The following is a 12,319-nucleotide window of genomic DNA, read 5'->3' as shown; positions in this document are numbered from 1 at the left end:
CGACGGGCGCCCACATGCTCAAATCCATACTTGCCGTGAGGTTGGTGCAGGGCAAACTTATGAAGTACCTCCTTGGATGTTCGTGGTTTACGATACTGGGAAATCTTCTGGGGTCGAGTTCAGAGGTTGGAAACACCAGAATCTGGTCGCTGGCATCCGCCGTTTACCAGTAGGTTCTTCGGTAGCAGTCAGCTTTCAGCACAAACGAGTCATGATCTACAGAAAAGGTGATCACTGGAGACAGTTGGACAACTACCATAACAAACTTGGAGGACTTCATGCTGAATGTCTCTGCGAGATCTCGATGCAAGTGCAACATGGCGGAGACTTCCTGAACAGGACATAAAGTCACGAAAACTGGACTGGAGAGGGATGTCGGTGTATACGGGAGCTCATCCGCCAGCTTGACAGTGACTTCATATGATGCCTGAGCAGCCTGCATCACCTGCCAATCGATCTAGGTTGCATTCGCTTCCAACATCAGGCGAGGGGAAATTCACAAAGCCGTTCGATACCGGGCAAGGTACACTACAGTACGATTCAACGGAGCGAATATCAGTGGGCGTCCTCCTTTACGTCGATTTCGTTCCGTTGTGGCGGACCAACAGCAAATCACGGGCTGCAATACTTCTGCTTGCGAGCTGGAAAAAGCAAAGCGCGATAGGGTTGGTTGACGGCAGATGGCGGGGACAGGTACCGGGCCGCTGTTACAGGTCAGTGCTTTTGGTTTGATTGTTAGTGAAATATCTCGTGGATAGTGCCTGATCTTCCAGTTTAACCCGACCTCTGGGCAACGGCCCCGCTTGAAACGGCGCATAAAAGTGGGACGAGCCGCAGTGTCTGCCAAATTGCCAAGTAAAATGGCTGATGCCCTGCTTCCCGTCCATCTTCTTTTTCACCTGATCATCAAATTCCATTTGCAGCCTTTCATCAACAGCCAGCCAGTCAGCCTTTCACCTGGAGTCCGGGATACAAACCAACCGGATGACTTGTCATTCCATCCGCGCCTACTTATGCCCAGGAAACCAGATGAAGTTCACTCGATGATGGTACCATATGCTCCTGCTTTGTATCGATCATCATGGCTCGGTCAACACTACATAGCTCATCATGAGTGTTGATGGCTAGACACGGTCAAATGAGCAGCAATTGAGTAGTGGCTACAGTGTGTTCAAGTGAGCAGTGTTTGTTAACAGGAATGGTCACCAGAGTTGAGACGGAACCGGTAAAAGACATGGGCCAAAAGAGCATCTCGCGGTTGCTATTCGAGAGTCGGGTTGCCTAGTCAAAGCCCAATTGCAACATCCACTGCCCTGCACTGCAGTGTTCAACCCACCAGTAATCACAGCTCCTCTGGTCACCTCGCATATCAGCAACATATCATGTACCCAAGACTTCCTGACTCCATTCATCGTTGCCCACGATATAGGTACCAGAACCGGTCCTACTTGGCCGCAATCAACGATTGAGATGACGCCATGTTACTATTCGAAACTCGGCTGGGACAGGTCTTAATAACGCCGTGTACAAGTCCGGCAACAGCTCGGCACGGTCTACGGCTATTATAGGGACCAAAGGGTGCTCCCGAGACAAGTACCGGGATACTGAAGAGGGGTCAACGGGATTCTTCTCTTTGTTCCTGTCTGGATATTCGGCTAACCCAACAGGTTTTGCTTCCTATGGCCAGCTTGTGAGACCTGCAGATCGCGTTGGCTGCAGCCACAGCTCCCCTGGGCAGAATATCGAATCCCTTTGAGTGCTGCACGAGCCTTCGTGTTGCAAAAAGATCACCCGCACCACAACCGTCCGAACACCCAACCCAGCCAACCACGAACCAGCTAGGGTGCCGTCATTGCAGGGCGACCTGGATCTGGCGGGTGGTCAGACTTTGCAGTCGTTCCTCGCCAGGGCCAGCCACACGCCCGGGAGGTCTTCAGAACAAAAGAAAAAGAAAACTCCCGATTGCATCGCCAAATCCGGACTCCAACTCACTAGCCACCACCGCATCTCCACTAGTGAGAGCTGCGATGTGCTCTTGACAGTCGCCCCGCATGGATTTGCAGCTTGACGCAGTCGAAAAAGCAAGCGTCTGCCATGCGATCAGCAGGAGTACATACGGGAAGCAAGGGAACCTCTTGTTGTCTAAACCACCAGCCAGCTGCAGGTCTGTCCTTCACGAGAAACATACTAACAGTCAACAACGAGCTTTAGTCTCGAAAACCAATAGCAGCTAGTAGCAGAGCGTTCAATGCTGGAGAAGCCATATGAATAGACAAGAATCCCAGAGGGCTGCCATGACTTTTCAACGTCATCTCACTGCTGCAACGACATCATTGGCAGGGGCTTCGATCGCTCTGAGCCAGGGGCCCAGGGAGGTGTGTGGAGGAGGGTCAATCCCACCCTACGTTCGACTTTCAAACCGCGGGGGAACACGAGAAAAAGTCCTTGGCACGCCGGTTACATAGTCCAACCTACAACATGGCTTATGCCACTCCCGGTGTTCAAGCCCGGCGATACCCTTCGACTACTATGTACAGTGGACTTTGGAGTGTCTTTGTGAGCCCACATATCGTGTTCGACATTCTCCTCACAATGCTACGGAACGCCACACGAAAACGGGCGGTTTTGTGATGTGTGATATCTAGCCCCAGTCTTCATGGCCCGATGTATGCTGTTGGAAAAAAGCAAATAGAAGGGATATGACCAACCTACGCTCTCCCCTACCGAATCTCGAGGGATAAGGCTATGGTCAGGGGTATGAACATCCACAGGCACACCTACCAGCAAGTTCAACACCAAGACCGATAGTCCTGGACCTTGGATCGGCGCTATGTGACTGTGCGTACCAGGGAGGCTGTCACTCCGGATGTGAAGGCCTCTCACAACAAGGCTTCATCATCCGGAAGTAAAGATACATTGGCACATACTAGGTACAAACCGTATATAGTGCAGGGTTAACCAAAATCAGCCGGATCTAGCAACTGTCTCCGTCTACGGCAGTCCCACACAAACTCCTTGACGGAGTTCTCAGTGGTACCTAGCTTACACGGCTTGGTGGTTGCCCAACCTCGCGGCCCTTCTCTGGATTTCCTGCGGACCATCCTTCGCTTCCCGTTGTTGTAACGCCGTCAACTCCCAAGGGCCCATCCCTCTCTGTTTTTGGGTACCCTGCAGTTCGGTGATATGGCAGCCAACCATGTCATTGCAAACATATCCATCTCTTCCGTTGGGTTCTCTGCCTACCTCTACCAGGCTACAGGGCCCTGGTGGTCTTCCTGCCCTTATGCTCCTGTCTTGCATATGTATAATAAGCCACTTTCCCGTTCCTACTGCAGGCCTTTTGTCTTTCATTCTGTTTCCCAGCCTTCTCGGTCAAGCATCCCCCAGCCAGCCTCCTCACTCAAAGTTACTCCTTCGCTAAGGTTACTTAAGCCCCTCGTTCGCTCAACCCGTCCTCACGATATCTGAACATATCAGACCCTCGTTACAAACCTCACACAACAACCTTTAGTCGACAAGATGAAGACCGCTCTATCCCTATTTGCCTTGGTCTCCTCAACCCTTGGAGCCAACATCCCTAGAGGTTGGGGTCATGGTGGTGATCACGTTAGCTATACTACCGAGGTGATCGTTACTTACACGACTGTATGTGGCTCTTTTGTTCTTCTCTCTTTCCCAAGAGGCTTTGATTCTAACGAAACTTAGGTCTGCCCCGAAACGACCACGATCACCAAAGGTGGTGAGACTATCACCAAGACGTACACTACCACCAGCACCGTAGAGACAAAGGTTCCCACCGTCATCACCGTTACCGACGTTGCTCCCCCAGTAACCAAGACGGATGAAGCCAGTATGTGTCCTTTTTGACCGTCTCAGCTCGATATGACTTGCTTACCATCAAAATAGTCATTTACACCACTATCACTGAGCTATGCCCCGTTACTGAAACCAAGGTAGTCGGCGGCTCTACTGTAGAGGTTGTCTGGACATCCACCTCCACTCTTTACACCAAGGTCCCTCATACCGAAACTGTCTACACCACTTCAGTTGCAACAGAGTATGAACACACCAACGTCTACGAGACGGTCGTATGCCCCGAGACGGTTATCACGACCGTCTCCAAGGGTGAAACCGTCTACATAACCAAGACCAATACCATTACCACGGCCGTCACCGAGGTTCACACCTACACCACCGTGATCCCCCAGACCATCACCAAGGCTGTTGATGTCACCATCCCCATTACCAAGAGCGCGGGCGTCATTGAGACCAAGTACTCGACTGTCGTCGTTTCTGCGAACAACACCATCTACACCTCCATCGCTCCTCCTCCTACCACCGTCATCCTTCCCACTACCTCAACCGTGGGATCTTCGCCTATCGGTGAGACCAGCGCTGCTGCTCCCCCTGTCGAGGGTGTGGCCAACGTTGTCATGCAGAAGAGCCCAGTTGTGGCACTGATTGCTGGTCTCTTTGGCGTTATTGCTTTCCTCTAGACTAGAGGAGTTTAGTCTCGGAAGCTGGGATGGAAAACGGTTAACGATACTAACGACGCTCCTTTACGATACCCTTCTATTCACATACTGCACGAGGATACGATTTCACGTCCAGCATTTTACATTTTGTGGGGAGGAAAAGGCAATGGTGGGAGGATATTTCGTTGGCTTTTAAGGATACGCGAGGAGATCTGGATGGAGGAGTTGAGAAATGTTTACATGATGACTTCACGGCCAGGTTGCTATCGGATCCGGACTCTCCTGAGAGATGGAGAACTCAAAGGGATTGGTTAACTGGCTGCGAAAAGGATATAATGAAGATACCATACCATTCAATTGTACATATAAGATAGAATCCCTCTCCGGGTTTATCCTGGAGTTTTAATCAAAGGATTCCAATCTATGCTCCTTTCTGTCTCTTCTTTCCTTATAGTGAGTGTCCTGGGTTTTTTTTTTTTTTTTTTTTTTTTTTTTTTTTTTTTTTTTTGGACTAGTTCGCGTCAACAGATACATCTCAGTATCGGACACCCAATATCTCCCAAAGGATTGCCGCCAGTACATGCCTGAATTAAACAGCCGTGCTTCGGCCCCTTGTCTACCTTACGTACCCGGTTCCACGTTTTCATTTATGTCAAGCTTGGCTCATCAGTGGAGCTTGGAGTTGCGACGAAACAAAGACGATGGACGAACGACGAGAGAATACTAGGTACCCTATGATCACCATGCTAGTATGTTTATGGATGTCTCACTATTGCCGAACGTGCGGACACTCTTGTTTGGACGGCAGTCAAGTCATTCACTACCACTACTATCACTACTTGGTTTCCTTCGTTTTGTTCACAAGGCACTACAAAACTTTATGGGAAACCAAACTTCGACATCATCCCGTTCAGGGCAGTCAACTAAAGTGCATGTGTCGGCAGTGCCTTCCTCTGCGCAAATAATGATACTCCGGTAGGTCTTGGGACTGGAATTGAAATTTCTCGTGAATTTCAGCGAGGAAGGAGCGACGCTGACGGTTGTCAGTTTTGCCTGAAGTTCTTTCCATCTTCGTGCCTGGTACATCTTGTGTGAGTTTGATGTTTTGGGCCACAGAACACTTAGTAGAAATTGAATACATCCAGCTTCACAACTACCTCTGATGAATGCCATTTAGTTGTTACGTGTTCATTCCTCCCAAGCCACGGTCGATTATATATCCTGTACACTGACCTGGTCCACGATGTGGCCCATCAACAAGATCCTATTAACGACACAATGAAGTTGCCAACAATCATATCGGCCCTCTCAGCACTCCTCACCATATTTCTAACCTCCTGGTCTACTCCCACCTCCGCCATGCCTATACATTTGCATCCCGACAAGACGAGCAATACTCCGCAAACGAGAACTCTCGGCGGCGTACGTAGATATTGATGTACGGGTTTGGACATTCACTTAACTTGTTGAACAGATCCTCATCTGTAACGGTCCTAACGCCTCGCAAATGTGTGCCTATAACGTCTACAAAATGGAAACTTGCTACAGCCTGCCGGAACAGTTCTTTCGGAATACCAATACATTCGCGCCGGATGAAGGGGAGTGGTATTGTTATCCTTATATGTGAGTGATGTTTTTATTTTTAGGCCAGTTAATCCTTTTCTTTATTGCTTTGGCCTTATATCACGTTAGTCTGTTCACTGCCGACCCCCTTCATCGTATCCGGAAATGGCAATTTCTTGCCCCAAAGTCGATGATACACGACATACCTTGGTCTCTTTCCTTGCTCCCCATACCATCCATATCACTTCACAGCTGAACACCCCCTCGTAATACAGAATCACATATACGACCTGCATATATACTAACCTCGAGCTTGAACCCCATCGGTCAACTCAACAGCATGTCTTGCGGAGAAATCTGCACCTCACCCGAAGGCTGTACTCTCGGCGGCGTGTCCTCCCAATATGAGCATAGGTTCAACCTCAGCGCTGTGGGATGGGACCATTATATCTCCTCGTTCGAGTGTCACTTGGGTGTTACTCCGTCTGTACCGTAGTTGTCCATCCCATGGCTAGGGCCCGGACTTGGGTGATGAGGTTCCATAACTGGCGCAAAGGAAACGGGAGAAGACTGATGATTGACGATTGTTGAATATCCCTTTGGCGGGGTGAGCAGTAGTGTGGTGGGAGATGTGTGATAATGGCGGAAAATGAAGATACCCTCAACAAGGCTCTCTCTGTCTTTCGTAGACATGCAGTTATCTCCGCTATCTTCGGGTCTCCCAGCCTTTCAATCACCGCTCCATGGAGAGCTGTGCGTTGTTGCTTTGCATATCCAATACCACAGAGGAAGTCGCAAACGTTAGAAACCGAAAACTGACGAGACTGTTGCATATGACAACGGATAATCCCGAAGGGGTATCTTCGGGCTAGGATCGGCAATTCGGAAATCTGACCCCATTTACAATCTACTGTGTTGTGCTGGTTTGTCTGTTGGCTCGGTACCGAGGTACTCACTCCTAGTTCACTAGACGAGATGTCTTCTGAATTGTCAAATACCTTTCAAGAACAAGACTCATGGCTTTGTACACTACCAATTAAAATTTAGCATGACAATACCTAGGAGAGTTTACCCGAGGTCTCGAGCTACAATCAAAACAAGAGTGTATGTGGACTGTACTCAACAACTCTCCCATGGGCCCTTGTCTCTTGGCAACCAATACCATGTACAGATGACGGCATTGCATCTTTTTACCGTGTTTTACCCCGCCTACAACCGCACTTAAGACAGCAGCAATCGGCAGTGAGCTTCAGGCGGGGCAAATGGACCTTGACAGCTTTGACCATTTACAGCTTCGATTGACTTCCGATTTAAAGGTGAGGAGAACAAGCCGATTATAGTGTCAAGATAGCCTTTTATCCAAGCGGGGTGTGACCTGATAAGTTTCTGGATTTATAATGATAACAGCTGGAAGCCTACAAGTACTATTTCACAGCTGTCCACGGCGGAATTTGTCATCTTTACTCTTTCCACTCCTCAACCGTCAAGCTCGCCGCCAACCAAGCTTTAAGTCGTCGAATCCTCGCTTCTTTGTTACCTTTCCTCACTACTACCATTCAACGACAACAGCAACAACCTCAGGGATAGTAACAACAACCACAGCCAAAATGGGTCTCACAGTCAAAGCAACCATCGCCTCCTTCGGCGGCAAGCTCTTCAAGCTCTCCCACCCCTCCACCTCCACCGGCACCGACATGGCCGTGAACCTGTACCTCCCTCCCCAGGCCCTCAAGTCTCAAACCAAGGTCCCGGTCCTGATCTACCTTTCCGGCCTGACCTGCACCCCCGACAACTGTTCCGAAAAGGGTTTCTTCCAGCACGGCGCCTCCCAGCGCGGTCTCGCCATCGTATACCCCGACACTTCTCCGCGCGGTCTCAACCTCCCCGGCGAAAAGGACGCTTGGGACTTTGGCGAGGGCGCCGGGTTTTACGTCGATGCCGCGCAAGAGCCGTGGGCCAAGGGGTACAAGATGGACACGTACATCACGCGCGAGCTTCCCTCGGTCTTGTTTGGGGCCGACTCGGAGTTTGGCAAGTACCTGGATGCCGACAAGGTCAGTATCACGGGCCACAGCATGGGCGGACACGGCGCCTTGACTTTGTACCTCAAGAACCCGGGCATGTACAAGAGCGTCAGCGCTTTTGCGCCGATTGCGAACCCGTGTGAGTGTGCGTGGGGCAAGAAGGCGTTTGCGGGTTATCTGGGCGAGGAGAACAAGGAGGAGTGGAAGAAGCATGATGCGACCGAGTTGATCAAGGGAGAGAAGTGGAGGGGACACAAGGATGCGAGGGTGTTGGTCGATGTCGGCACGGGCGATAATTTCTATAAGCAGGGGCAGTTGTTGCCCGAGAACTTTGAAAAGGCCGTTAAGGAGGCGGGCGTCGAGGGAGTGACGGTTAGATACCAGGAGGTGAGTTTTTCTTTTTATATGTCTTGTTCTTTTCCTTCCATATTCTGCAGTGCTTTTCTTGCACCACCAATAATCTGGCGCAGATTGGAATGGCTGACACACAAGTGATTGCACATATAGGATTACGACCATTCGTACTACTTCATGGCATCTTTCAGCGATGAACATGTTGACCATGCCGCCAAGTACCTGGGACTTCTCTAAACCAAAAAAAAAAATAAATAAATAAATAAAAAAAAATAAAAAAAAAATAGAAAAAAAAATACAAATAACAATAAAAATTGCTTGAACGGGGCTCTACTATAGAACCGCCTCGTCCAAGAATTGAGATGCCTGCTATATATGCCACGGGAATGCCAGCAAACATGAAAGTGACGATCAAGAGAAACTCCCAGGCAGCACGAATTACTCCTGCTCGACGTCCATGTACAATTACTTCGTTCTCCTGCCCCGACTGAACATCAAATAGGTATCACATACACATAAGGGTCTTCATCCCTCTCGGCTAATCCTTCTCATAGGGTCCTCACTCGACCCTGGCGTTATCGCCAACCCCTGCATCCCAGCTTGAGACTCAGCCATCTGAACCTCCTTCGTGATCCTATCGTATGCCAGCTTCTCAAACCGACTGAGCCCTCTCCACCAATGTTGGCCTGCCTCGTGCTGCGAGATCCTCTCCAGCAAATCCGCTGTCTTCACCCTGACTTCTCTGTCCTTATGGAAAAGCCCAAGGGCAATGTAGAACAAGCCGGCGTGTGCCTCGGGGGCGACACTGAGGAGCAAGCAGATTTCGTCGTAGCTGCGAACGTACTTGGCGAACGTCAGGTAAATATCGCGGCTCTGCATAGCCGTCAACCGTTGCGTGCGCAGTCGATCATGCATGTGATGGAGATCCAGGCCTTTGAGCGGACGGATCGTGTATAGCTGAGCGACGTCCTTGTGAGAAAAGTTAGCATGACTTGGATGTCCGTTACCATCAATTTCCCCTCGTCCTGCAATGGGTGACTTTTTGACTCCGGAGAATGTGATGACGCAAACTTAGGAGAAATAGGCAAACTCAACCCTGAACTGAAATAGGAATGAAAGGGGCGAGAAAAGGTGACCGCGAACCTGGATAAAGCTGTAGTAACTCCTAGTATTCCTCCAGCCTTCTATCCTCGTGACGTTCCCTGCCAGCTCCTTGCTCTTTTTTTCGTCGTCGGCCCACACGTAGCCGTGTCCCGTAGAGTTGGTCGTGTGCGGGTAGTTGTCGTGCTCATCACTGCCAATGTAAAGAGCACTGGCGCCATATACGCTTTCCTCAAAGGCAGCGGCAATGCGTGTGAACTTGAGAACCCAGTCCCGCCACTTGGCGCGAATCACACGCTCTCCAGCTCTCGTGGCTATGCTCTTTAACATGTCAGCCATGAAGGCCTGATCGCCTGTCAAGTCCGCCGCACTGCTCGAGTGACTCTGGTGTACGAGTGACGCGCAGGTTGGATTTTGTTGCTGAAAGTAGACGAGGCCCTCCGTAATTGCCGGCTGCTCGATTCGACTACTGATCTTGATTCTCCCACTGGGCAGGTCACACAAGATATCCCACCACTCAGGATGATGTTCGAATGTCGGGTTAGTGACACCCGCAATGAAACCAGGAACCCGTAAAAGGTCGTCGACCTTGGTCAAGTCCGTATAGGGAAAGGCGTGGCGAGTGAACCCTCTGAGTATACCGCCAGATGCGAGCGCGCAGGCGGCGAGGACCGCTTCGGCAACCTCGCCGGAAGGCATGTTGTGGCCTAGGAAGATGACTCGCTTTTGGGTAAGCAGACCGTTGACCAACACTATTATTGGGTGTGTATTGGGGCCGTTCGTGGTCAGGTGGGCATGCAGAGGGAAGGGATGTGGTGATTTCGCATGTGGTTCCGAGAAGTTTTGTATAAGTTTGATCAGGGAGAAATCCCCAACAGTCTCTGGCATAATCGCCGTTGGCACCTTGATCGGGATAGGGATACCCTTATACATAACTCTGCTCTCGAACTCGTGCGTGTCACGAGGTACTGCGTAAGTTGACTGTCCCTTGAGGTGCGCTGTCGTCCCATGTCGAAAAATGCCTGGCCTTCTCGGCGGACTCCTACTCGCGTCAAAAGGCTGGTCCGCAAGGCCATCTCGGTCCTCTGTAATCCGCTTTTGGATCATCTGTTCAAACTTTTCAACGAAAAGGTCCTTGTTGTTGCTCATTTGTAGCAAATGCCTCTCCAGGAGGCTTAGCTTGGGCATGAGCGACAAGTCCATCTCGTTGACCGCATCAAACAGCATGGAGAGGGTCTCTGGAACAGGAGACTTGAAGTATTCATCCAGAGCCAATAATAAAAGGGGCTATTAGGCAAGTAAGCGGTTAGTCGGAGCGGCAGTTGGGTTTGGAGCAGAATTACCTTGTATATATGAAGAAACGGGTGCCGGGTGCAGATAGCCATGGCCTTTACCACTGCACCTCTCTTGACTGTTTTGTCGTGTTTTGTGTTGACGAGGTTGAGAACGTATACTAACGGAGGCCCTTCGCCACCTTCAGGCTCGTCCTCGTCGGTCGATTCATCGTCATCCCAATCGTCGTCGTCCAGGTCGTCATCTTCATCATCTGACTCATGTATGATGCCCTGTTCGCGATCCTGTCTGCGTTTTCTCCGCCGACGCCTCTCCTCCTTTGCCTGACGGTCTGCCTCGTCCTCCTCGCGACTAGAATCCTTGTGCAAGAAGAATATGGTCCAATCTTGGTTTCGTGCGTGGGCCTGGTCTGGAAGCATGAGCTCAGCCAACATGTGCTCATCCCCGGTGATAGCGACCGGATATTGATGCTCCATGACGGGACCACGGTCTATATCAAAGGAAGCGACCAAGATGTACTCGACATGGTTTTCGGTACTCCCACGGGGGTACTGCGAGCGCAACTTGCGGCGAGGACGGCCAATGGCGTTGTTGTATTGACGAGTGACACCGGCGGCAGAGAGCGAGCTGTGCTGCGAGGAGAAGCCAGTACCCGTGGAGGCAGTCTTGCCTTTGGAGCTCAGAGTGGAGGTTCGGTCAGGTTCGACGTGAGGCGGCTGCGGGGAGCGCGAGCGATGAGCTGGGCCATGATGCGACATTTGGGATACTGATCGGGGCGGAAAGGAGGAGAGAGACGGCTTTCGATCGTGAGCTGTTCCAGTCGCTCCGTTGACGTGTTGCGAGCTGTTGCTTCGTGAAAACGAAGGCCGCGCCGGCTGAGGGGATGCCATGGTTTACTTTGTCCGTCTGCTTTGCGACAGATGGTAGCTTATGTGAAACGAGGTCCTAGTGTATATGCTGTGCTACCAGATACCCGATACCTGCCAATCTATCGATACTCGGACAAGTATTCCACGCCGTCCAATCTCGTGCGGTACTCGATTCTGTCGGGCGATCACGGCTCGAATAGGCTGTCGGGTCAATGTTGTTTCTCATGGGTTCCCGGCGGGGAGGAACATGCGCCTTTGTGGTTGTGGCAGCTAGCGGTAAGTACACTCGTGGTGAAACTCGAATGATGATGGCCGTGTGATGGCAAGACGAAGGGGCATAACAGCCCAATCCCATAGTCTTAGCTCAACGCTGAGTTTCCGAAGGAACTACGCAGTAGTATGTAATTACCTCTAGAAGGAGATGATGGAGGCCAGGAAGCTGTTGTGCAGCCCAACGGTGGTGGACTCTCCTGCTTGGGCGATTCAGGGACCTGCATTTAAACGACCCCAGCATTGACATTTTTGGTGGAGTGCGGGCGGGAGCTGCCCCTGGACCGCTCTTCCTTTCGTATAGTAATATTCCCTTTCTTCACATGACGGACACCATACATCTCAGGTATCTGAATCTTATGCAAGATAT

General features: G+C 50.8%; 4 protein-coding genes across 4 annotated transcripts; 3 read left to right on the top strand and 1 right to left on the bottom strand.

Annotated features, from left to right (window-relative positions):
- Positions 1-3,519: 3,519 nt before the first annotated feature.
- On the top strand, positions 3,520-4,496 carry B0T23DRAFT_313038 (uncharacterized protein; the record flags this gene model as incomplete). Its single annotated transcript, XM_062834721.1, has 3 exons — positions 3,520-3,645; positions 3,706-3,850; positions 3,907-4,496. The coding sequence occupies 3 exons, from the start codon at positions 3,520-3,522 to the stop codon at positions 4,494-4,496; spliced, it is 861 nt and encodes a 286-aa protein (XP_062694210.1).
- Positions 4,497-5,753: 1,257 nt separating this feature from the next.
- B0T23DRAFT_440341 (uncharacterized protein) lies at positions 5,754-6,704 on the top strand (the record flags this gene model as incomplete). The annotated part of the gene is made up of 3 exons (XM_062840723.1): positions 5,754-5,897; positions 5,950-6,098; positions 6,351-6,704. 3 exons carry the CDS (start codon positions 5,754-5,756, stop codon positions 6,532-6,534), a joined length of 477 nt encoding a protein of 158 aa, XP_062694209.1. The 3' UTR covers positions 6,535-6,704.
- Positions 6,705-7,645: 941 nt separating this feature from the next.
- On the top strand, positions 7,646-8,653 carry B0T23DRAFT_427740 (esterase D; the record flags this gene model as incomplete). Its single annotated transcript, XM_062840087.1, has 2 exons — positions 7,646-8,449; positions 8,570-8,653. The coding sequence occupies 2 exons, from the start codon at positions 7,646-7,648 to the stop codon at positions 8,651-8,653; spliced, it is 888 nt and encodes a 295-aa protein (XP_062694208.1).
- On the bottom strand, positions 8,570-12,142 carry B0T23DRAFT_117621 (spindle pole body interacting protein). Its single transcript, XM_062831980.1, has 3 exons — positions 10,861-12,142; positions 9,512-10,804; positions 8,570-9,385 (listed from the first exon to the last, which is right to left on the bottom strand). The coding sequence occupies exons 1-3, from the start codon at positions 11,698-11,700 to the stop codon at positions 8,942-8,944; spliced, it is 2,577 nt and encodes an 858-aa protein (XP_062694207.1). The 5' UTR covers positions 11,701-12,142; the 3' UTR covers positions 8,570-8,941.
- Between the last annotated feature and the right edge of the window lie 177 nt (positions 12,143-12,319).

The sequence above is a fragment of the Neurospora hispaniola genome (assembly GCF_033458365.1).
Source record: "Neurospora hispaniola strain FGSC 10403 chromosome Unknown B0T23scaffold_3, whole genome shotgun sequence".
Taxonomy (NCBI): domain Eukaryota; kingdom Fungi; phylum Ascomycota; class Sordariomycetes; order Sordariales; family Sordariaceae; genus Neurospora; species Neurospora hispaniola.
Note: the sequence above shows the minus strand (reverse complement) of the source record. Positions and strands in the feature narration are given on the sequence as shown.

Bases quoted from the DNA above. Each gene is read 5' to 3' on its own strand.
- B0T23DRAFT_117621 (XM_062831980.1), bottom strand. From the start codon at position 11,700: ATGGCATCCCCTCAGCCGGCGCGGCCTTCGTTTTCACGAAGCAACAGC. The intron at 10,805-10,860 runs GTAATTCTGCTC...CTTGCCTAATAG, and splicing joins CGTTTCTTCATATATACAAG to CCCCTTTTATTATTGGCTCT. The intron at 9,386-9,511 runs GTTGAGTTTGCC...TTTTCTCACAAG, and splicing joins CATTCCTATTTCAGTTCAGG to GACGTCGCTCAGCTATACAC.